A 24,677-nucleotide genomic window follows, 5' to 3' on the forward strand; every position below is an offset into this window, starting at 1 on the left:
TCTTAGCCAGTAAAATAATTGCCATGTAAACCTAATAACCTGTTTATATCTGCTGTCCTCACATAAAGCCAGTTGGGGAAATACATGCCTTAAAACTCACTTCTATGGAAATAGGAGGCAAATAAGTATGGCTTGCTGGCTAGCTAGACTAACTGAATCAGGTAAACTCTAGATTAAGAGTTTTAAACTCAAAAAATAAGGTGAAAAGTTATTAAGGAAGACACTGGCATCAACATACATGATAAGACACATGCATGTGTACCTGCATCCACATTTGTGGCTATCATACACGTATGAAAACACACACACCCCAATGAAGAAAGATACCATTTCCCTTATTTTACTGGATGGGATATGGAGAGAGTACTTAAAGGGCAAGAACCACTGTGAGCCTTTCAAAAAGGGAAAGAAAAATAAATTATACTAACTTGTTTTGCTAACATTGCTTGTTTCTTTCAGATTGATAGCTATATGTCATTATCAGCTTAAAAATAATTACAGAAATGCTGTTCTCAAATCTTTTGAGGTGATGGAATCAGTAGAGGAAATAAGCTCTCAGTGTCAAGAAGACTGAGAACTTCTCTTTCTTCAGAAGTTTCTCATTGAGCCTAAAGCTGCTTCTTGGTCATTCTTTTTTTTTTTTTTTAAACGTTTAAAAATTTTATTAGGAAGAGAGAGACCAAATTGGCTCCCCAGGGCCTCAGCCACTGCAATAGCATTTCAGATGCTTGCGCCACCTAGAGGGCATGTACGACCATGTGCTTGCCACACCTTTTGTGCATCTAGTTTACATGGGATCTGGAAAGTTGAACACAGGTCCTTAGGCTTTGCAGGCAAGTGCCTTAACTGCTAAGCAATCTCTCCAGCCCTCTTGGTCATTCTTTCTGACCAGCAATACCCAGTGATCCTACTATCTCCACAAACCTCAGGTTTGGGGTAAGAAGCATTCATGGCCGTGCCCAGGTTTTTACCTGAGTGCTATGGACTGAACTCAGGTCCTCAAGTGTATTCAAGTGCTTTTATACACTGAGCCATATCCCTAACCCCTAAACCAATAATTTAATACACGAAGACAATATGGTGTAAATCAAAAGGAGGATGATTGTTTATTCAGTTAAACAGGTCTCAAACAATTCAAAACATTCAAGTTTTAAATATTTAATTAAAGTAGAGGTTTAAAGGTATGAATGACTAGAAAAATTCACTGTAATGAGACTATAATCACTTTAATTTCAGTAATTTTGCGTGGACACTATGAAGAAATAGTGATATAATTCTCATAATTAAGACTGTTTATTCTTTATGTGTTGAGTCAAGATATAAATGGTTTTGAGCACCAGATAGTTATTGATAGGATATAGTTTAGATTTTTAACCAGTTATTAATTACTTAGTCTTACACTAGTAAATTGTCAATATTTTCCAAAAAGTATCATTTTCAACTGCACTGTGTCTTTCATTTCTCAAGATGCATTATGCACATTATGATGGTAATTTAACTTTCTTACATACATCTTTTATTAAATTGATTATCTATTTTAATTTTACACAATAAACATTTTGTATTTATTTTACAGACGATATATAAAGGTGAAACTTTCAAAGTCATGCTTTTTGCAAAGAATATCTAATTGCCAAACTCAAACAATACATTTAGTTTTTCACAATTCTACTTTGTATGAAAAAATAGATTGAGTTTCACAGTTTTAAAAACATTTTGAATGTGAGCCTGGTTTTAACTTTAATCTGCATGATCACAGCAGATATTTTAAACAAAAATATTCTCTGAATGAACATTTTTATATAAAAGGTATCCAAGAATTCTATATTCATATAATGAAAGTAAAATTTATTTTTACTAAAAAGCCTCTATTATTGTAAAGAACATCTAACACATCTTAAGGCAGGAAATATATGTGGTTTAACCAATGGAAAACAATTTAACTATATAGTTCAAGTAAAAATAAATGACACATGTAATCACAACTACATTGATTCTTTAATTCAAGATTAGAAAATAATGTTCTCATGTATCTGAAATAAATTCCTGGTGTTAAAATTCACTAACCATTATATATTTTCTCTGTTATCTATTTAGATTGTAGTTTCCTGGTAAAAGTAAAACTGTACTTTTTCCAGTAACTACAATAATTTCAATACTACCATTTGACCAGGCACACAATAGCTATTTTACATTGCTAAGATATTTAAATCCTCATTAATACAAAATTCTCCAAGCAAAAGTAGCAGCATAATTTTGTATGCCTTTAAAAGGGATTGTATGCAACAGGTATCCAATTAAAGTTTCTCAATACAAATAGTGAATGATCATGAACTATAATTTTATGTGGACAAAATTCACCAAGTCATTTATCCCCTCCTGAACTCACTCACTCTCATATTAAAATAGACTCCACTTAAAATACAAAGAGAGACACATACAAACTATATGCTATTAGGGAGAGAGATGTTTGCAAACTCAATCTTTACTAAGGTTTCATATATAAAATTTTTCCATATAATTTAATTTCATTGTTTACAAGGTTGAATAATTTTGTGTCAGCAACTACTGGTGTTATATAAACATGGAATTCTCCATAGTTCATTGCAGTGGCAGCTGTACTGTGAATTCCAACATTCAATGCCCTTTCTACAGTGGAAGTAAACTTCCTATAGCCGCTGAATTCAGTCATGGATATTCAACTTGAAACTACTAAATGGTAACATATAGTAACATGTTGTATAATAAAACTTAATAATTATTGCAAAAGCACAATAAAGTAATGCACTAGATATTACAAATAACACCTCTACTCCTTTTTCACATATATTGACTCTGCAGAGGGTGTATGAGACATTTATTTTTTTTTTGATTCAGTGTCTTATTGGCTATTGTAGCCCTTATCAGTTTAATACTATGATGTTTACATCATGCTGGCTCCAAACTTTTGATACTCCTTCTGCCTCTCTCCCACAAGGGCTGGGATTAAAGATGTGCAACACTGCTCACAATATAAGAGCCAGTTACAAATTTCAAACCTTCATCTACCCTTTAGTATGAATATGCATGCTCTAATATAATGTCACTTATAGAAATATTTATCAATCATTTTGCCTGTGATAAAGTCTACAGAGTCTGCATGTTTTGCATGTTTCTCCTAGAGAAACCTTGATAAATCTTTGGGGAAGACTGTTTGTTTGTTTGTTTATTTGTTTGTTTTGAGATAGGGTCTCACTCTAGCACAGGCTGACCTGGAATTCACTATGTAGTCTCAGACTGGCCTCAAACTCACCATGATCCTACTACCTCTACCTCCCAAGTGCTAGGATTAAAGGTGTGTGTGACCATGCCCGACAAGGAAACAGTGCTCTTGATAACACACACACACACACACACACACACACACACACACACACACACACACTTTTCTGCCCACCTCATAGTCATCGTCTCCTAAAGTATAGTACTGTGTTTGTCAATTTTGGCTCAATATTGAAATAATTTTAGGCATGATTCAAGCCCCATCACAGGAGTCTAATAGCTCCTGGCTGGGGCTAAATCATGAGTATTTTTTAACAAGCTCATTGATTCTAAGGTAAAGCTAAAATTGAGGAGGAATTAGCAGAAAATGTGTTATACATTACCTTGAGTAAAGTCCTGAACAGACACTTATGTCATTTCCCTTGCTGAACTTTAACTTAGAAAGTTGACAATAGCCAAATGTAGGGTATTTGTGTAATCCTAGTATATGGGATATTAGGGCAGGAAGATTATGAGTTTGAGAGCAGTCTGGGCCAAGTTATTCTCTGTATCTATTTAACTTGAAAAACAAAACTGATAATGTTATAAAAGCACTTTACTAACTTCAAAAGACTAATGTTATAGCCTACCTATTAAACTTTATATACCTATTTTTCTTGCTAGTTATTTTAATACATCATGAGAAATAGGATTCATCCAGGTGATAGGATACAAGAGAGTAGAAATAAATCTCAATTCTAATAGGGAGTTCAAAACCTTGTGTGGAAACACAACAGGAGAATATTTATGTATATACAGTTTAAGCTGGGAAGAAAAAAGTATAATGAACTATTCAGTGAGTTGAACTGGCAAACAGAACACAGTGAGGTATTAAATAAAAATTATTACTGATCACATAAATAATTTCTCAAAAGCATTAGATATTTTTAAAAGTATTAAAGACAAATTTATATAGCACTTAAGTAGGATGTGAATACATATGAAATAAGACTAAATAAGGATCTAGATAGAGAAGACTCAGGACTGATAAAGATATCTAACTGAACTTTCAAATCTTCTTTTAGATTATTTTTAAAATTTATATATTTGTTTGTAAGTAGAGAGAGAGAGAAAGTGAGAGAGAATGAATAGGTGTGTGTTAGGCCCTCCACCCACTGCAAGTGAACTCCAGATGCATCCATCACTTTGTGCATCTGGCTTTATGTGGGAACTGGGGAATTGAACCCAGGTCATTAGGCTTTACAAGCAAGCGCCTTAACCACTGACAAATCCCTAAATCCCCCTAGACTCTTTTTATAACTCCTATTATAAGTAGCTTTGCATTCATCAGTCACATTGTGTTCTACATTAATTATAGCTTAGATCTTCACATTTAATAAGAAGTCAAAAATCATGATTTTTAAGCTACAAATATATCCTAAGTGATACTCAGTAATGCACACATTGGGAGAAAAAAAACCAAACTAATGACTATAATGGAAAACTTGTCTTCCTTCAAGCCAAGTCCCTTCAATGAACCTCTGGCCTTCTCCATGTATATTCCTACAATTCACTATGAAGTAGACTAGTATTGTCACTATGCTATTTTAACCATATCCCTAAATGCACAAGACTAAGTTAGGAAGGACAGGAAGAAGATACCTTAAAGTATGAAAATATATTTTTGGATCTGTAATAATCATAATATACATGTTTTAATCAATTATAATTAATTGGAATTTTCTAGATAGTTCTGTTTTAGTTCTTTACTACTATTGGAGTAAGCTATGGGACACAAATAAAATTTATTACCTTCTCTGGTAAATATTTAAAGGGAAAGACATGTTTTTATTTTGTGTGTGTGTGTGTGTGTGTGTGTGTGTGTGTGTGTGAGAGAGAGAGAGAGAGAGAGAGAGAGAGAGAGAGAGAGGGAGAGAGAGAGAAAGATTGATTGATTCATGTTCATTCAGGTATAGATGCATGTGTATGCATAAGCATGTGGAGTCCAGAGAGTAACCCTGGGCCCACAGAGTCCAAAGAAATTTTTTATTTATTTTTTAGAGGTAGGTTCTCTCACTAGCCTGGAACTTACCACTTAGGGTTGACTTGTTGGCCAGTAAATCACAGGAATACTACAGACTCTGTTTCCCAAGCACTAGGAACACAGGCGTGTGTCATTATGCCCAGAAGTTTTACATGGATATTGGGTATCAAACTCAGGTCCTTTTGCTTTCAAGGCAAACACTTTATTGAGCTATCTCACTAGCCTAAAATATTATTATTCTTTCAACAAAGGAATATTTTTCAGGTACTTGAGATGCTAAGATGCATGAGACCTTCTACTTTTGCTGAACCTATTACAGAAAATCCATTTCAAATGTATTATTTTTTCGGCTTCCTTCTTTACAAAGAATGATCACTTATCATAAGTCATAAAAATAGTTGCATGTGAGGGAATTTCTTTAGAAACTCATTTTATACTCTATGAGGATAAAGAGTCAATTTTGATATATTTCTAAATCTGTTTTCATATATATGAGAATATTTAAAGAGTAATTTCTTACATTTTTTGTTAGACATAATACTTTTTTGAAATATAAACTACATAACAAGATATAGGACAAAAATACATTTCCAGAATAAAAAAGGTAATGAAAGCAAAAAATATACTAAACAATATATATATTTAGTGAAAAAAGATATGGAGTATTTTAAAGAAGAGTATATGCAAATTGTACAACACAGTATAACATCTTTGTTATATATCCATATACTTTGATATGTATAATAAGGCATGTTTGCTATATAAAATATATTTAATCTATTTTAGTATTTGTTTTACTATAACATACCTGAAGTCTTCAAGTGTTTTCTCACAGTAAGGACAGTGTCAGAAAGTCAGAAGAAAAATCCCCAATTATCTAAATCGTCCTTTTCTATACTCTTGGTATAAAGTGATTCATTCACTCATCTTTTCACTCTGATTCTTAACAAAATATTCAAGTGTCAATGATTTTTAACATAATGAAGAATTCTTAGACATGTGTATTTATATCTTGTAATATTTTCATTCTACACAGGCTTTAGAAAAACTATTTTTGTATATATACAATGTACTGCCATCTATACAGGTTTATATATTATGCATATTTTTAGTTTTATATATCTTCATAAAAATGTCTTATATGTCTTCATAAAAATGTCCTGATTCATTCCCCAACTCCCAGTTTCCTGCTCTCTTATCCCTGCTGCTGTCTTTGGGTGGCATGGACCCTGATGCAGCTGCCAAAGCAGGCATTTTGCTCCTCTTCCTGAATAACTGTTTGCGGGTTGCCAACTCCTGGATCCCTGGCCCTGGAGAGTGCGCACATGGAGTACATAGGCCAGAGCTCCTGGTTTATACCCAACCTCCCTTTTCTCTGGTCAGAGGTCTTAGTACCTCTGTTGCTTTCTTGGGGCAGACTGGAACCACATTCATGCTGCAAAAGTAGGCTTTTAGCTCTGGCTTCCTGACTGACCAGTCACTGGCTCCCCAATTCTCTGTTCCCCTGAGCCAGAGGGTACATAGGCCACTGTGGGATCTGGCCTCTTGCTCCTGGCTCCTTAGCATCCTGGATCCTGGTTCTTCAACCTCTGGTTCTTCTGTGCTGAGGAGTGTGTATAAGTGGAGTGAGTAGGCCTGAGATCCCAGTTCCCCAAGGACCTTTGATGCACTTGCAAATTCCACAGTCTGCGCCTCTATGGCTATTAACCCATCCTACTACAAACTGGTTCACATTTAAAACAGAACACTTAGTGAAGATTCTACAAGGACAAATGCTTCCTCCTCAAAAAAAATAGAACTTATGCTGAGATGGGTAGACCACAATGCCCCCCCCCAAAAAAAAAAGAAAGAAAGAAAGAAAAGAAAGGAAAACAAAGTCAAAAAACTGAGAGATCTCCACCAAGGATGCCTAATCTTTCACAATGGAAGCCTCCAATGAAAACTAAGATAAAACAACAAAAATTCAATCCCTAAATGAAAACACAACAAACTATGAGATTCTGATCAAGAGAATCGCTGTATTAGAAGCAAATTATCAAAAAAACAATAATCAGATAAATGAAATTGAGCAGAATTGTCTCTTAGAGCACTCATCTTTAGTCACTAGGCTTAAACCAGACAGGTATCAAGAGAGAGATAAAGGATTTGAAGATGAGCCAACAAATAGGGTATCTGAAAAGCCAGCTGATTAAGATTAATGAAGTTATGATCAAATGCAAAATGAATTCCAGGAAACTTGAAGAAAATCAGACCTCAAACTGAATCCATATGTCAAAAAATATATAAATGATACAAAAAAATCACAACAGAAAACAAAAATCAAATAGATCTTTTAAAAGTCTCTCTAGAATCCCTTACTAACAAAGTCACTCACATGGAAGACAGAACTTATGAGCTGGAAGACATGACAGAAGATATTGATTGCGAGTCAAAAAAACTTCAATAAGTTAAAAAAATCATGCCCATAGAATATGACAGAACTGTGGGATACCCTAAAACAACCAACCATCTGAGACATGGGTACACCAGAAGGGAAAGAAATCCAGGTCAGAGGCATAGAGAACATATTCAACAAAATTTGTGAAGGAAATTTTTCCCATCTCTCAAAAGAGAGGCCCATCCAGATACAAGAATTTCACAGAACACCAAACAGACAGGCCCAAAGAAGAAACTCTACAAGGCACATTATAGTTAAAACTCTGAACAATGAAAACAAAGTGATAGTGCTAAAAGCAGTAAGAGAGAAGTAATTTGCTACATACAAAGACAATGCCATCAGAATTACCACATATTTCTCAATGGAAATCCTAAAACCCAGATGGGCCTGGAATAGAACCCTTCAAAATAGAAAAAAAAAACTGGGTTTCAACATAAACTACTGTAATCAGTGAAAGTATCATTCAAAATAGATGGTGAAAGGGAAACTTTCCATGAAAAATGTCAGCTCTATGTTATATGAACACAAAGCCAAACCTACAGATAATACTTCAGGGAATACTCCACACAAAAGAATCAAACAATCAATCTCAAGAGCCTACAGAAAGAAGATCACAATAACCAAAATCAGAGCAGGCTCAGAAAAGTACCATGTCCAAGAAAGCACCAAACTCCATATAGCACTCTACCATGGCAGGGATAAATTGAATCTCACAATTATAACCTTAAATAATAATGGTCTTAACTCACCCATCAAAAGACAAAAGTTAACAGGGTGGATCAGACCAAAAAAAAAAAAAATTCCCCTTCTATCTGCTGTCTTCAAGAAACCCACCTCACCACTAAAGACAGACACCTCCTCAAGGTGAAAGGATGGAAAATGGTAATTCAATCACATGGAAATAGAAACAAGCAGGTTGCTATATTAATATCTCGTAAAATGGACTTCAAACCAAAAGTAATCAAAAAGGATAAAGAATGCCACCTTTTTTTTTTAAAATTTTTGAGGAAAGGTCTCACTCTAGTTCAGACTGACCTGGAATTCAATATGCAGTCTCAGCGTGTCCTTGAAATCATAGCTCAATGAAGGTCACTTCATACTCATCAAGTGAATGATTCAACATAAGGAAATCATAATCATAAATCAATATGCACCAAACACAGGAGCAAAACAGTGTGTGTGTGTGTGTGTGTGTGTGTGTGTGTGTATTTGACCAAAACAAAACAAGAAATAATCACCAATACCATCATAGCTGGGGACTTCAATACTCCATTATCAATAAACAGATCATTCAGGCAGAAAATCAATAGAGAAATAATAGAGCTTAACAACCTCATAGATTAACTAGATCTAACAGATATCTACAGAATATTCCACCCCCATTCTACCAAATACACATTCTTCTCAGTAGTCTATGGAACCCTCTAAAAACAATATAGTTCATATGCTAGGCCATAAAGCATACTTCCATAAATTCAGGAAAACTGACGTAACTTCATGCATCATATCAGATCACACTGCTTTGAACCTGGAAATTAACAACAAAAGACATAACCAGTATTCCACCAGCATGTGGAGACTGAACAACACACTTTTAAGCAATGAATGGGTTGTGGATGCAATTAAAAAAGAAATTGTAAAATTTCTAAAAATGAATGATAATGAAAACACAACTTACCAAGACTTATGAGACACAATGAAAGCAGTCCTAAGGGGAAACTTCACAGTAATAAATGCCTTCATAACAAAGACACAGAAACCCCAAGTTAATAACCTAACCATCCACCTACAGGCATTGGAAAAGTAACAATCCAACCCTAAAAATGCAGATGGAAAGAAATAATCAAAATCAGAGCAGAAATTAAAAAATAAGTTGGAAACTAAGGAAACAATTAAGAAAATCAATGTAAGGAAGAGCTTATTCCTTGAAAACTGAATAAGATCGATAAACTCTAGGACAATTTGATAAAATGAAAAAAATAGAAGTCTCAAATTAACAAAATCAGAAATTAAAAGGAAGATGTGACAACAGTCATCAAAGAAATTGGAAGTATCATCAGGACATAATTACAAAACCTCTACTCTCGAAAATTGGACCATCTGGAAGAAATGGATGAATTCCTAGGCACATACCACCTAGGAAGACAAAACTCAGAGCACATTAATCTCCTAAACAATTCTATCACAACTACTGAGAAGGAATAGTTAATCAAAAACATCCCCCAAAAGAAAAGTCCAGGACTGGATGGCTTCTCAGCTGACTTCTGTCCAATCTTCACTGCAGAATTGAAATCAATTTTATCAAACTGTTTCACACAATTGGAGAACATATAATGCTCCTCAACTCATTTTATGAAGCTAGCATTACCCTTATACTGAAACCAGATAGAATAAGAAAATAAAACTGTAGGCCTATATCCCCGATGAACTTAGATGCAAAGATCCTAAACAAAACTCCTGCAAACCAAATTCAACAACACATCAAAAGCATTATCTCAAATGAGGGTATGGGGATAATTTAGAGAATTTAATTTACTAATATGAATGTGAAATAATTAAAGAATTATATTTTGTAACTCTGGAAAATAAAACAGCAAAATTATAAGGATGCACAAGTTTTTTAATTAATTATTTAGTTAATTAATTTTTTGAGGTAGGGTCTCACTCTAGCCCAGGCTGACCTGGAATTCACTACTGAGTCTCAGGATATCCTTGAACTCATGGTGACCCTTCTACCTCTGCCTCCTGAGTGCTGGGATTAAAGGTGTGTACCACCACGCCTGGCACAAGTTTATTTTATAAAGTTAAATTTATTTACTTGTGAAGTTAACTGATATAAACAATTACTGTTTTACTATCTGCTCATTTAGTATATTTATGTTCAAGTGTACAGGAAGCATTCTGCTTTCATCAAATGGAGAAATAAGCATAACTCAAATCCAAAGCCAGACAGAGCTACAACTAGAAAAGAAAATAGGTCTATTTCCTTGATTAACTTAATTGTAAATATCCTGAACAAAATCCTCACAAACTGAATCCAACAACACATCAAAAGCATTATCCCCCTTGATCAAGTGGGAACACAGGGGTGGTTCAACATACAGAAATTGGTCAATATAATAGACCACATAAATAAACTCAATCATAACAACCACATGATCATTTCAATAGATGCAGAGAAGGCCTTTGACAATTACAACACTTCATGATCAAAACACTGGAGAAGCCAAGTATGGTGGCACATGCCTTTAATCACAGAAATTGGGAGGCACAGGTAGCAGGATCACTGTGAATTTGAGGCCACCCTGAGAGTATAGTGAATTCCAGAACATCCTGGGAGCAAAAGTCTACCTAAAAAAGTCCAAAAAATAAAAAGAAAATTCTAAAGAGAATATACATGGATGGTTTACATCTCAAAACAACAAAAGCTATAATAAAGTACCTAGAGCCTAAATAATACTTAATGGGAGAAAGATTCAAGGAGCTCCCATTGAAATCAAGAATGAGACAGGGATGGACACTCTCAGCACTGCTCTTCAACATTTTACTAGAAGTCCTAGCCCAAGAAATAAGACAGGAAAAAGAAATGAAAGTGATTCAAATTAGAAAGGAAGAGGTCTAATTAGCCTTACTGGCAGATTACATGATAGTATATATAAGTGACCCAAAAGTCTCTATCTCAAAACTTCTAATGGTAATTAATTCCTTCAAGCAATGTGGCAGGATAAAAAAATAAATGCACAAAATCAGTAGTCTTTATGTATACAAAGGACAAATATACAGAAAAAGAAATCAGGAAGGCTGTCCCAGTTTCAATAGCCACAGAAAATTAAATGCCTTAGAATGACACTAACAAAAGATGTGAAAGACCTATACAATGAAAATATACAAATACTCAAGAAAGAAATTTGGGGGACTTGAGAAGATGGAAAGAACTTCCATGCTCTTGGTTAGGGAGAATTAATATTGTGAAAATGGGCATGGAGAGATGGCTTAGCAGTTAAAGTGCTTGCCTGCAAAGCCAAAGGACCTCAGTTTGATTCCTCAGAACCCACATAAACCAGATGAACAAGGTTATACATGCATCTAGAGTTTATTTGCAGTGGCTGAAGGCCCTAGCATAGCCATTCACATTTCCTCTCTCTCTCTCTCTCCCTCTCTCTCATAAACAAACAACTAAAAAGTTAAAAAATACTGTGAAACTGGCAATGCTGCCAAAAGCAATATGCAATTTTAATGCAATACCAATAAAAATTCCTGCATCATTCTTTACAGAGACAGAAAAAATGATCTCAAATTCATATGGACTGGCAGGAGACCTTGGATATCCAAACCTATCCTCAGCAAAAGAAACACTTTTGGAGGTATCACTATACCCAATCTAAAGCTATACTAGAAGGCCATCTCAACAAAAAAAGCATGATACTGGAATAAAAACAGGCATAAAGACCAAAGGAACATAAATGAAGATCTGGCCCTTATGTCAAGTAACTACAGCTTCTTGACTTTTGACATAGGTGCCAATAACAGAGACTGTGGAAAAGACAACAACTTCAGCAAATGGCATGGTACAAATTGAAAAAAAAAAAAAACATGTAGAAAATGAAACTAGACTTACTCATCTCACCATACATAAAAATCAACTCCAAATGTGTTAAATACCTCAATATAAGACTTAATACTCTTTAACTACTAGAAGAATAAGTAGGAGGATATCTCCCTGATATATGAGTGGGGAAGGACTTCCTGAACAATACATTAGGCCAGAAAATTAAATAATCTCTCAACCAATGGGACCTCATGAAGCTGAAAAACTTTTACACAGACTATTCTAAACCAACAGATTACTCACAAAATGAGAGAAAAAATTTCCCTGCTATACCAATGACAGAGGCCTAAGATTTAGATTCTACAAAGAACAACAACAACAACAACAAAATAAACAACTCACTCAAAAATGGGGTAGAGAACTGAATAGGGAGTTTTCAGAGGAAGAATTACAAATGGTTAACACACACTTAAGAAAATGTTCAACATTCCTAAACATCAGGGAAATAAAAATTAAAACAAGTATGAGATTCTACCTTACTCTAGTAAGGATGGCAATCCTTAAAAAATAAAATGACAATGTTGGCAAGGATGCAGGGAAAGAATTACCCTCATTCACTGTTATTGAGAATGCAATCTTGTTCAACCCCTTCAAAAATAAACATGGAGATTTCTGAAAAAGATGGATATAGCACTACTAACATACTCAGTTATTCTCTTAGTGGGCATTTACCTTAAATGTTTCATGCTTCACTACAGAGATATTTGCTCATTGATGTTCATTGCTACTCAAGTTATAATACCTAAGAACTAGAATCATCCCAGGTGCCCATTATTGGACAAATTACACAACAGAATTCTCAGCACTAAGAAAAAAAATGATACAATGAAATTTGTAGGAAAATGGATAGACTTACTCAGCAAACACCACACATACAATCACAGAACAAATGTAGCATGTTCTCACTCATCTGCAGTTCCTAACCTGGATCAGCTTGAGTTGCTGGCATACTCAATAGGCAACTTGAGGCCCAGACAATAGGGATGGAAGGGTTTGTATGGGAGGGGATGGAGAGGTTAGGGTAAAATAAACACAAAAGTAAACCTTAAATAAACTGGTACCATAGAAACCTTCCTTTGTGAAGGTAGACTAAAAGTTATGACCCTCAACAGGAGTATAGGGGGAGCACCAAAAAGGAAGGACCTTGGAGAGGGTGGGATGAAGACTAACCTTAAAATTTTTTTTTGGCACTGAACTGTATTTTGCAATACCAGAAATGGGTGCTACCCACATTGAGCTCTTGATCACAGAAACCTATGAGATCCACAAACAACACAGGCTTCTGTCAAAGCACTTGATTACCCATCTGAGGTAAAAGGTAAGATCCTATTATTGCAGGCACTATATGCTGCTAACACAGAACACAGAGAGATCTGGCTTGAATCGGAAAGACAACCAATCTGCAGACAGTTAGTCTGTATAAAAGCACTACATGGGCTACTGGGCAAAAGTTGCCAACAATGGTATTAACATGGAGGGGTCTAACCTACTCAAAAGCAACCAGCCTGACAAGAAGTACACACCAGTACAATTGTGGGAAACAGTTTTCATGGGTAACCAATGGCTTTCTGATGGTCTAAGAGACCTAAATTAATAACACTTATCTAATTTAACCTATAGTGACTTCACTCTCCATTGGAGAATCTGTTTTTATTTTTCAGAATGTAGTTAAACCCAAAGAGATAAACCACCCCTCACATTTCAGCTATGGCTCAGGTGAAACCACAGAGGAACAGGGGAGACAAGCTAGAATGTTGCTTCCATGGTGAGCCTGACAATCAGCACCAGGGTGAAGGAGAAAGATGCTGAGGATACTCAACACATACCAAAGCAGAAATCCAGAGGCTCCTAAGAGCTAATCACTGAAGTAGACATAAAACTCACCCACCATGGCTCATGGAATTTTGTGGAAGAGAGGGTAGAAAGATTCTAAGAGCCAAAGGTTGAGACATCATTCCAAGACACATTGCCTCCACCCAATAACTGACCACTGCTCCCACAACACATAACCCACAACCCCATTGGGAATACAATTAACCCCACTGAGGAGGCCCCCCTGAGGAATGAGGGCAGGGAGGAAGGAAAAGATAGTACCAACACATTTGTATTTATACAAAGTATGGTCTCAATAAGTATCTGAGTTACTGTATCTCATAATTCTATATATAACATTTTACCTATTATATTGATTATACAGAATATGGAAAATATATTGCTATTGCTTCTTTATGATTAAAACAGCTAAGTGAAACTTAAAGTATAAAGTATAATTGAGCTGAACTAAAAGCACTAGTTTAAAAGGAAGAGCAAAAATAGAACTGACTTTCTTGTCATCTTCCCTGAGTATGCTAAAGTAATTTAATTTACATTGTTTAAAAATTATATACAAGACTTGTCCTGGTTTTTCATCTAAAATGCCCCAATTTCAATCCCAAGAGCCTTAATTCATTTTTTAGGTCACCTAGAATGTCTGATTCAGGAAGTCTTAAACACGAACTCTGAATTTTCAATTAAAGTAATATACAAATCTGTTTGAAATGACTATGAGACTATTCTGGGTGAAATTTTCATATGATTTAACACTATATGAACCACAGTGTACACACACACACACACACACACACACACCATACCTACCCTGTCTACTTTAGCACAATTTAGGACCTTGTTTTACAACTCTTCATGTACTTACCTATTTGATTTTAATATCCCCTTGGAAAACACATAGCCTATATGACATTGGCCTTTCTTCTTTACATGTTTGGAGTTGACCACAGATTATATATGTGAGTGATAAAAAGTTTAAACAAGTTCAACATTAATTTCTAGATAATATTTAACATATCAAATATCTAGAACTTTGAGATAGATGTGCTCATTTACATTTGTAGATGGTACAAATAATGACATGGCTTGACTAGCGTGAAATGATCTTCATCAGGTCTGGGTCTCATCAGACAATATACATTGTCACCATCCTCATTCCTTGCTCCAAAGCTTTATCTTTCAAACCAATACTTTTGTGCTCATTTCTTAACTAGTGATAATCTAATCACTCATTTTTATGTCTGGAGTGGAGAATATAAAAATGGTACAGTAGAATAATTTTAGGTTATGCTGATACCCATTAAGGAATGCATCATGATAATTATTTCAATGCTGACAAGAAGTACGTGGTTACTTGTCTCATTTTTCTGATTCATTTGCTAACAGGGCTCTAAATAAAGCTTTAGCTCATTCTGAGAAATCTTTCCATTTAAGATTTTAAATCCAGTTTCTCTTCTTTTCTTAAACATGTTTTTGTGTTGAATTGTATATGAGGAGCAAAGTGTTAAAAGAAAACAGCTTTAAAAGCTTAAATTATAATTATCTGAACCCATCAAAACAAGAAGTAAAATAGATATAAGAAATACATAACATAGGTAAAATAAATTCCTACAAACGAAGGGTTAAAATGCAATTCTTTCTTCTCTAATTTTAAATTTTTAAAAATAAGTGACCAATATAAAGAAGCATTTTCTACTCATTTTTGTTAAGAAGGGGAGAAAAGCCACTTATGATAGTTTATTTTTAGATATTGATCATCTCATCTTGCTGCAAAGGGAATAAAAATGATTAAAGTTCAGTAAAAAATAATTTGAAGCACACCATATCTCAAAGCATAACTATCATCACAACTGTTCAGATGAGATTTCTTGAAAGTGTGATAATAAATGTATGCCCTAGATTTTTTTAAAGTCTACACCTTGCTTAGTTAAATTGGCCTCTTTAAGCAGTTGCTTAAAGTCTAGTAAAGCACTGATTGTTTTGCATAATATAATGGCTTAGACAATTAGTTGGATAATTAATATATTTAAATATTTATCATTTTCTATGCTATGTTAAGTTGTCAACTGAAATTAACATTTCCTAGTGTACATAAAATTCATCACATTTTCTAGTAACTCAAATTTATTTTACAAAATTTAGAAAATACAGAAAAGTAAAAGCTATAAAGTTGTTCATAGTTTCACTATTAAAAACAAACATTTAAGCCAGGCATAGTGGTTCACATTTGAAATCCCAACATTCAGGATACTGGGACAAGTGGATACCCATGGGTTCAAAGCCAGTCTGAGCTACACACTGAGTTCAAGACCATATAGACTACAGAGTGAGACTCTATCTCTAATAAAAGAAAGAAACAAACAAATATTTTATCTCATAATTTTATCTGTCAATCTTCATTTTTATTGGTACTAGACAATAGAGCTCAGAATAACTTAGAACTGAAAAGAGATAATATCACTTTACAAGAAAAAAATTATATAGTTAGAGATGATTTATGCATACTAATACAGGCCTATAATGAAGTTTCGTCCAAAGAATACGTCTTGTTAGCATTATATATTTCCACACCATTTAATTCAATTTTGTTAATTTTCATTTTAGCATTGGAAAATTATTTAGAGAACAAATATTCATATTTATTTTTAATTATTGCAGTTCTGGGGACTGCACTTAGGGCCATACACATATTAGACAAATGTTCTATAACTGAGCTATGTCCCTAGCCCCAATACTTCTATTTTAATTAATGAATAAGGTATAATTTTTGTGATGAATACCTTTGGGAATTTTTATATGAATAACAGAAACAGAACTGATGTTTGCTCACAATGGAGTTAATAAAAATGAATAAATATTTAAGCACTTAACTTGTTTTTCCCCTGTGGGAAAAACAAATGAGCATGTGATAGCTATAGGGGATAATTCTACTCAGGTCTATTTATTTTTTAACAGTATATATGAAAACAAATAAGACATTCCTTTCATGAAGGAGTTTATGACATAATGGAATAAAATTGTTATTCATGACAATGTATATTGTCACAGAAAAGATGTGCCATGCTAAGAAACATAAGATTGTAAAAGTTCATTTTTTCTAAAAAAAAATGGTGGTTTCAAAGTAGAATCATAAAGAATCATTAATCTGAATATTTACAAGAAAAATGAAATAAAGAAGAGATAAGTAAAATAAGATATAACCAGCAAGTTGCTGTATTTGTCGCAACAATATCCATAACAAAATTAAATATATTCAATAGAAAGGAAGGATACCAAACAGTTGGTGGAAATCAGAAAATTTTCACGAATTAAGTGGTATTAAATGAGTTTTTTTTTAAAATTCCTGAAGGGATGAGACATGCTTTTAATAGGCAGATAAAAAGAATTATCAAAACAAAGAAAAAACTGTAAGAATAAGAATGAAAACATCCGTATGAGCTGGACTACAATTAAAATACATGGGATACTAAAAAAAATAAAACTAAGGTTATTCAGGAACCATATATGGTAAATTCTTTAAATTTCAGAGGACTAGTTTCTATTGAGTTTCAAAGAGTGGAATATTTCTGAAAAGTGACAAATGGAAGCTTGGATCTTTAATGAATAGCTTGAAAGTGGCTGATTCTATACTTATGGGTAGACTAAATCAGAAATGTATAAAAACAAATTATACAAAGATAAATTTGCATATAATGTTTGTGTTAGGGTACAATGCAGTCAAAGAAAAAAAAAATAAGACATCAAACCAGATGCAAACTGGAATGATGGGGAAGAAAAGTCAAGAATACAAGACTTTGTTCTAATGTAAAGGTAAAGATGACACATTGAATAAGAAGTGACGAGAGTCAGAATGATGTGGAAGTAATTTTGAGACAAAATTGTGAGCTACTAAAATGTAAATTCATTCTAATTAAACAAAATTAAATAAATAAATTTATTTAAATGACTAAAATTAAATTTAAAGAGCAAAATGTCCTAATAAGGGCATTGTATCTTCTTCAAAACAGAGTATACAGTGGGTGGAGGGCATGGAAAGTCCTTCTGTGTCCTGAATAGATCTGGAGTATTTCAATAATTTTATGTTCAGCCAAGACCGAATGAATTTCAAGTTCAATTTGTAAAAACATTTGTCTCTATTCTACCTAATATTTCCTGACCTATAAGTAGCAAAACTTAAATCCATCACTGCCTAACAAAAAGATGCCTAAAGAGAAGATTGCACCAATGAGCGCAGTTACTGAAAAGTTATATTGAGAACATAAACCAATCTCTAAGGATGATATGATAATTGTGTATATTTTCTGTAAAGTCATTTTCAATATCAGGCATTCATACATGCTGAAAACAAGAAAAATCTGAAACATACTAATTACATGGAAAGTTCTTACAATCATAGAATGTGCAAGTTGGCCATATCGAATGCAGACTGAAATCCCATCATGCATATTTCTGCAGAAAGTCTTAATTCATTGTAAATTATTTTATTCACTCATCATATTGCAGTTGAAAATTATTAACAGTGTCGTGGTTTGATTCAGGTGTCCTCCATAAGCTTAGGTGTTTTGAATGCTAGTCTTCCCAGATGATGGCAATTGGAAATTAAAGCCTCCTAGAGGCAGTCTATTGTTGGGAGCAGGCTTATAGGTGTTATAGCCACCTCCCCCTTGCAAGTATTTGGCACAATCCCCTGTCGCTATTGTCCACCTTATGTTGGCCAGGGGGTGATAGTCACCCTCTTCTCATGCCATCGTTTTCCCCTGCCATCATGGAGTTTTCCCTTAGAGCCTATAAGCCAAAATAAACCTCTTTTCTTGGTTGGGTGGTTTCTACTAGCAACGTAAACCTGACTACAATAGTAAAGTGGTACCGAGGAGTGGGATTGCTGCTAGACACCTCACTGTGTGGCTTTGGCCTTTTGGAGCTGATTTTAAGAGGAATGTGGAAGGATTTGAAACCTTGGCCTAAGAGATGCCTTGCAGTGCTCTAAGTACAGCTTGATGGACTATTCTGGTCAGAGTTGAAAGACCTGAAGGCAGTAAGGACTGTGGACTGTGAGGTTTTGCTTCTGAGGGTGAGAAAGTGCTTTGCTGGGACTGGGCTAGCAGTTTGAGTGAGAAGCTTACTGTTATGCCCGTGTCCTGAGAAGTTGTGCAGGGTTGCTTTGCGTAGAAATGAACTGGTGTGAGCAGAGGGATATGGCATGGAAAATATGAAATCTTTGGGTGAACTTCTGCCTATTCAGCTGCAATTATGAGATTACAACCTTTGAGACTGGGCCAGCTGACCTGCACTGGGGCAACAAGAAGATTGTAGACTCTTTTGAAGGGGCCTGAGTGCTCAAGGAGTGTCCTGTTCTTCAAAGTCTGCTTTACTCCCCCCTATATTAACAAATTGGCACCCTACCTGTATTGTGGAGTATAAGAAATTAAGGAAAGGGAGTGTCATTGAGTTTGCAATGCAGTCCTGTGTTTTGGAAATGGACATGGGCAATTGTGAAGCAGGTTTGCTGGATGCCTGCATGGAGATCCTATGGGGCCATGAGGATGAAACCTGGATTGCAGTGGAGACCCAGTGGAGATCCTAGGACCATGACATGGTTGCTAAGGAAAGCTGCCAGTCCCAGGTGAAGTTTTTCAGGACTGTGAGTAGTCTAGCTAGAGGGGCAGAATTGGAATACCAGTGACTTGTTGGTTAGAATTACCAGACTTGGAAATCTGTCATTGACTAGAGTTGTTGGACATGGAGCTAAAAAGTTTGATGTTTTCCCTGTTTAAATCATGTTTTGGTTGATTATTTCTTTGATATACCCAATGCCAGTTTTTGCAGTGTGAATCTTTATTCTGTGCCATTATGGGTTTGGGGGGGATGTTTTAGTATTATAGCTCAGTTAAAAGACCCTGGATATTTGAACATCATTAGAATTGATAAAAACTATGGGGACTTTTAAAGTTGGAGTGAATGCATTGTATTTTATATCATGTATGAATATCAGTTTATGGAGGCCAGGGGAGGAATGTGGTGGTTTGATTCAGGTGGCCCCCATAAATTTAGGTATTCTCAATACTAGTCTCCCTAGCTGATGGCAAGTGGAAACTAAAGCCTCCTGGAGGTTTATGGGTATTATAGCCTGGTCCCCATTGCCAGTGTTTGGCACACTCTCCTGTTCCTGTTGTCTACTTTATATGGGCCAAGGGATGATGTCCACCCTCAGTCCATGCCATCATTTTCCGCTCCCTTTGTGGAGCTTCCCCTTGAGTGTATAAGCCAAAATAAACCCCTTTTTCCCACAAGGTGCTCTTGGTTGGGTGATTTATACCAGCAATGTGAACCTGACTGCAGCAAACAGAATTCCGTACTATCTGTGAATTATAAACATAGAAAATTCTACATTATTGCCCTCATATTATATATGATTTCTTTTCACAATTAGACACCTGTTTGAAATGGGAAACTATTGCACATATATGAGTTTAATAATAATAAATTCCTCAGGCTAGGGAGATGGTACAGCAGTTAAAGATGCTTGCTTGCAAAGCCTGCTGGTACCCACATAAAGCAAGTGTAGGATACAGGCCAGGCTGGGCTACAAAACACTTTGTCTCAAAGAACTATCTAAGTAACTAAATAAACAAATATAGATCTAAGTATGCAAGGCATGGTGGCAAACACCTTTAATCCCAGCAATTGGGAAGCAGAGGTAGGAGGATTGCCATGAGTTCAAGGCCAGCCTCGGAGTACAGAGTGAGTTTTAATTTAGCCTGAGCTAGGATAAGACCTTACCTCAGATAAATAGAAATAAGTAAAGCTCTAGAAAATAGATTTTGAATAAGTGCGTTTTATAAATGAGAATATATAAGGAATATTATACATTTGTTATATTATTACCCCATGTTCTAGATTAATCAGACAACCAGAGCCACCAGGACAACTAGCAAACATGCAGACTCCTGGGCTTTTCCCATAGTTCTTTTGAAATGGGTCCTAAGAATCTGAAATTCTAACTTTTTATGTGATGAAAATGCTGAGGGTCACATAAGACTACCATTGTCCTAGAACATAGACCAATAAACTATTGTCATAATTTAACCTGCTATTTTTTTATAAATCAATTTTATTGAATTACATCCTAATTCATCCACATTACCTATTTCTACTGCTTGGTGTCATAATTAGAGAGGTGAGTAAGGGTTGGAGAGATGGCTTAACAGTTGAGGTTTTTGCCTGCAAAGCCAAAGGACCTAGGTTCAATTCCCTAGGACTCATGTAAGCTATATGAACAAAGTGACACATGCATCTGGAGTTCATTTAAAGCAGTTGAAGTCCTTGGCATGCCCATTCTCTCTGTATCTGCCTCTTTCTCCCTCTTTCTTAAATAAGTAAAATAAATAAAAATTTTACAAAAACCGAGACATAATTGTGACAGATAATATCTAGCCTATAAAGTCCTAAATATTTAATATCTGTGATTCAGGTGTTCCCTCTGAGGAACTGATGAAGGTTCTACCATTTATTCTGTCTTTTAGGATGTAGAATTTTAGGGAAACATTGCTATTTGGGTCCACAGAGCCCTGGAGAAGGTGATGAAGACTAACCTTAATCTTCTCCTGTTTCTCTCTCTCTTCTCTCTATCTCTTTTATACTACCTATCTTTTTCTTACTTCTCTTCTTGGGCACTGACCTATAACTCCTAGTACCAGCATGTGGCTATCATCCATGATGAGCTGTTGAACAGAGAGACCTACAAGGTTTCCCCAAAGAAGAGAGATTTCTGTCAGAGCACTTGATGACCCATCAAAGGTTAGTGGTAAGACCCTATTGCTGAAGATACCATATGCTGTTGGTATGGAACATGAAGTGACCTGGCTGGAATCTGGAAGAGAATCAGTCCCCAGACAGTTAACTTGTATAGTGACAGAAGGGACAAATGACTGACATCTGTCCAAATAACTTGTGGTCTAAGCTATTCAGCAGCAAACAACCCGATGTGATGCTCACACAAGTGCAATAATGGCACACAGTCAGGGTGGGTAACCAACTCCTCTTTATTTGGCTAATGGATCCACTCAGTGGAATAGAACCCATAGCTAGAGCTGAGAACTAGTCAGAACCTTATTAAAAAAAAAAAAGAGCCTGCTCTCCATTATCAAGCTCCCACCAATTATAAGCTACAACAGTAACTACTCCTATTGAATTCTCTCTAAAATAATAATGCAGTGCTGACTTTACTCTTCATTGGAGAATTTGCTTCTCTTTTTCAGATGGACACAGATCCTGAAGAACAAATCAACCCACTGCACCTCAACAGGGCCCCAGCTGAAAACAAGAGTAATTGGGGAAATGAGCAAGAGTACTGCTTTCTTGGTGAACCTGGTATCTGCACAAGGATGAAGGAGATAGACACAGAAAACACTGAACTCCCACCAAACGAATTAAAAAAATAAAAAGAAATATTTAATATCTGGTCCTTTACAGAAAACATTTGTTAATCTGTTACCCTCAATTACCATACTTTTTTTTTTCTATTTTGCAGTTCAGGTCATTGAAAGTAAGATGTAAAATTTCTTGCTATGAAATATGAACACATAAAATTGACTATTAGGGTATTTCAAAAGTAATAAAATATTGACCATTATCTCGAATGTTTCTTTCACTAATGTTTCTCATTGCCCTGACATAATTCTTACGAGTGATGTAACCTACAATGTAAAATAAAAATGTTACTCTCAAGAATGTAATGAAAAACATCTGAGACCAAGTTGTTTTTGGTACATGATGGAGATTACACCTATATAATACAAAAATATATATACTTAAGGAGTTAAGTCTATATCAATAAAGAGTCTTCTTTGAGAAAATACAGACAATATAAGAACCTTGGGCTGGAGAGATGGCTTAGTGGTTAAGCGCTTGCCTGTGAAGCCTAAGGACCCCAGTTCGAGGCTTGGTTCCCCAGGTCCCACATTAGCCAGATGCACAAGGGGGCGCACGCATCTGGAGTTCGTTTGCAGAGGCTGGAAGCCCTGGCGCGCCCATTCTCTCTCTCTCCCTCTATCTCTCTTTCTCTCTGTGTCTGTCACTCTCAAATAAATAAATAAAAATTAAAATAAAAAAAAGAACCTGACAGCTACTACAAGATAACAAGTACAAGGAGCACAAGGATTAATTGAATCATCAATTTTCCTGATTTATCCAATAATTTCTTGCATGATCATTATCCTCTGCTCGCCTTATTTTTGTGCCATTATATAATGGTACCCTGAGAAAGAAGCAGAATTAACGGGATGATATTTTACTTATAGAGACTGGTGGCTGCAGACCTCAGGCCTGCAGGCAATCTACTAGCAAATTTAACTTGATTTATCATTTCTCATTATTTATTTTTTTTTGCCAGGTTTGATTTCAACATTTTTTATTAACTGCTGGATTCCTTAAGGCATTAGATTTTGGGACTCTCCAGCTTAGACAATATTTAAAATAATAAAAAAATTTCAGGTAATTAGATCATCATTCAAAGTTATTATGCATATTTTTCTATGTATTTGTACCAGTGAAACATTAAGTGAAATATATCTTAGAACAAAACTATGAAATTGTTATCTGAATTGAATAATTTCATTTTGTGAGAGTGATCTAACTTATATATCTCCACTGAAAGGGAGAGTAACATACACACACACACACACACACAAACACACACACACACACACACAAACACACACACACACACACACACACACACACTTGGTTTTTCGAGGTAAGGTCTCACTCTAGCTCAGGCTGGCCTTGAATTCACTATGTAGTCTTACGGTGGCCTCAAACTCTTGGTGATCCTCCTACCTCTGACTCCCAAGTGCTAGGATTAAAGGCGTGCACCACCATGCCCAGCTTATTATATTTTTACATATTTTGGTAAATAAAGTATTTACTTATCGGGCTACATTCATAGTTTTACAATAATGACCTAATTAGTTTTTAAAGAACTGTTTTCTCATTGTTGAAATATAAAATTTCTAGTAATTTAACAAAATGAAGGTTTCTTCTAATACCTGTTGGACGATTGTTGTTAATTCCAAGCAGAGCTGTATGACATTATTTCTTGTAACTGAATAGTCTGTGACAGCAGCAAATGGTGACCTACAAAAGGAAAAGGAAAACTGTGATTAGTAGGAACAGTTTTTCAAAAGTACCAAAAGATTTTCAATAATCTAAAATGAAATGCCCTGAACTTTATATAAAGGAAAAGGGCATGCTTTAGGCAAAAACCATATTTTATTTAGAATAATCTAACATTAAATAAAATGTTGCTTGAAAAATTCACAAGAGCTAGTAAAACAAGCTAATATTTACTATGTTCTGATTTTTTAAAAGAAACTCAGCTTACATACACAATACCTTAATCTTCACAATTCTTATGAGATAAGCACTATTCTTTTGTTGTTGTTGTTGTTTTGAGGTAGAACTCACTCTGGTCCAGGCTGACCTGGAATTAACTATGTACCTCAGGGTGGCTTTAAACTCAT

General features: G+C 35.1%; 1 protein-coding gene across 5 annotated transcripts in view; it reads right to left on the reverse strand.

Annotated features, from left to right (window-relative positions):
- The window catches only part of Cnksr2 (connector enhancer of kinase suppressor of Ras 2), a 304,624-nt gene that overhangs the window by 200,808 nt on the left and 79,139 nt on the right, over positions 1-24,677 (reverse strand). For all 5 annotated transcript variants that reach the window (XM_004670647.3, XM_004670646.3, XM_045140782.1 and 2 more), the window contains exon 4: positions 24,204-24,291. In XM_004670647.3, coding sequence (XP_004670704.1) covers positions 24,204-24,291 — 88 coding nt within the window. The remainder of the gene's footprint in view (positions 1-24,203; positions 24,292-24,677) is intronic.

This window comes from Jaculus jaculus, chromosome X (assembly GCF_020740685.1).
Source record: "Jaculus jaculus isolate mJacJac1 chromosome X, mJacJac1.mat.Y.cur, whole genome shotgun sequence".
Classification (NCBI taxonomy): Eukaryota; Metazoa; Chordata; class Mammalia; order Rodentia; family Dipodidae; genus Jaculus; species Jaculus jaculus.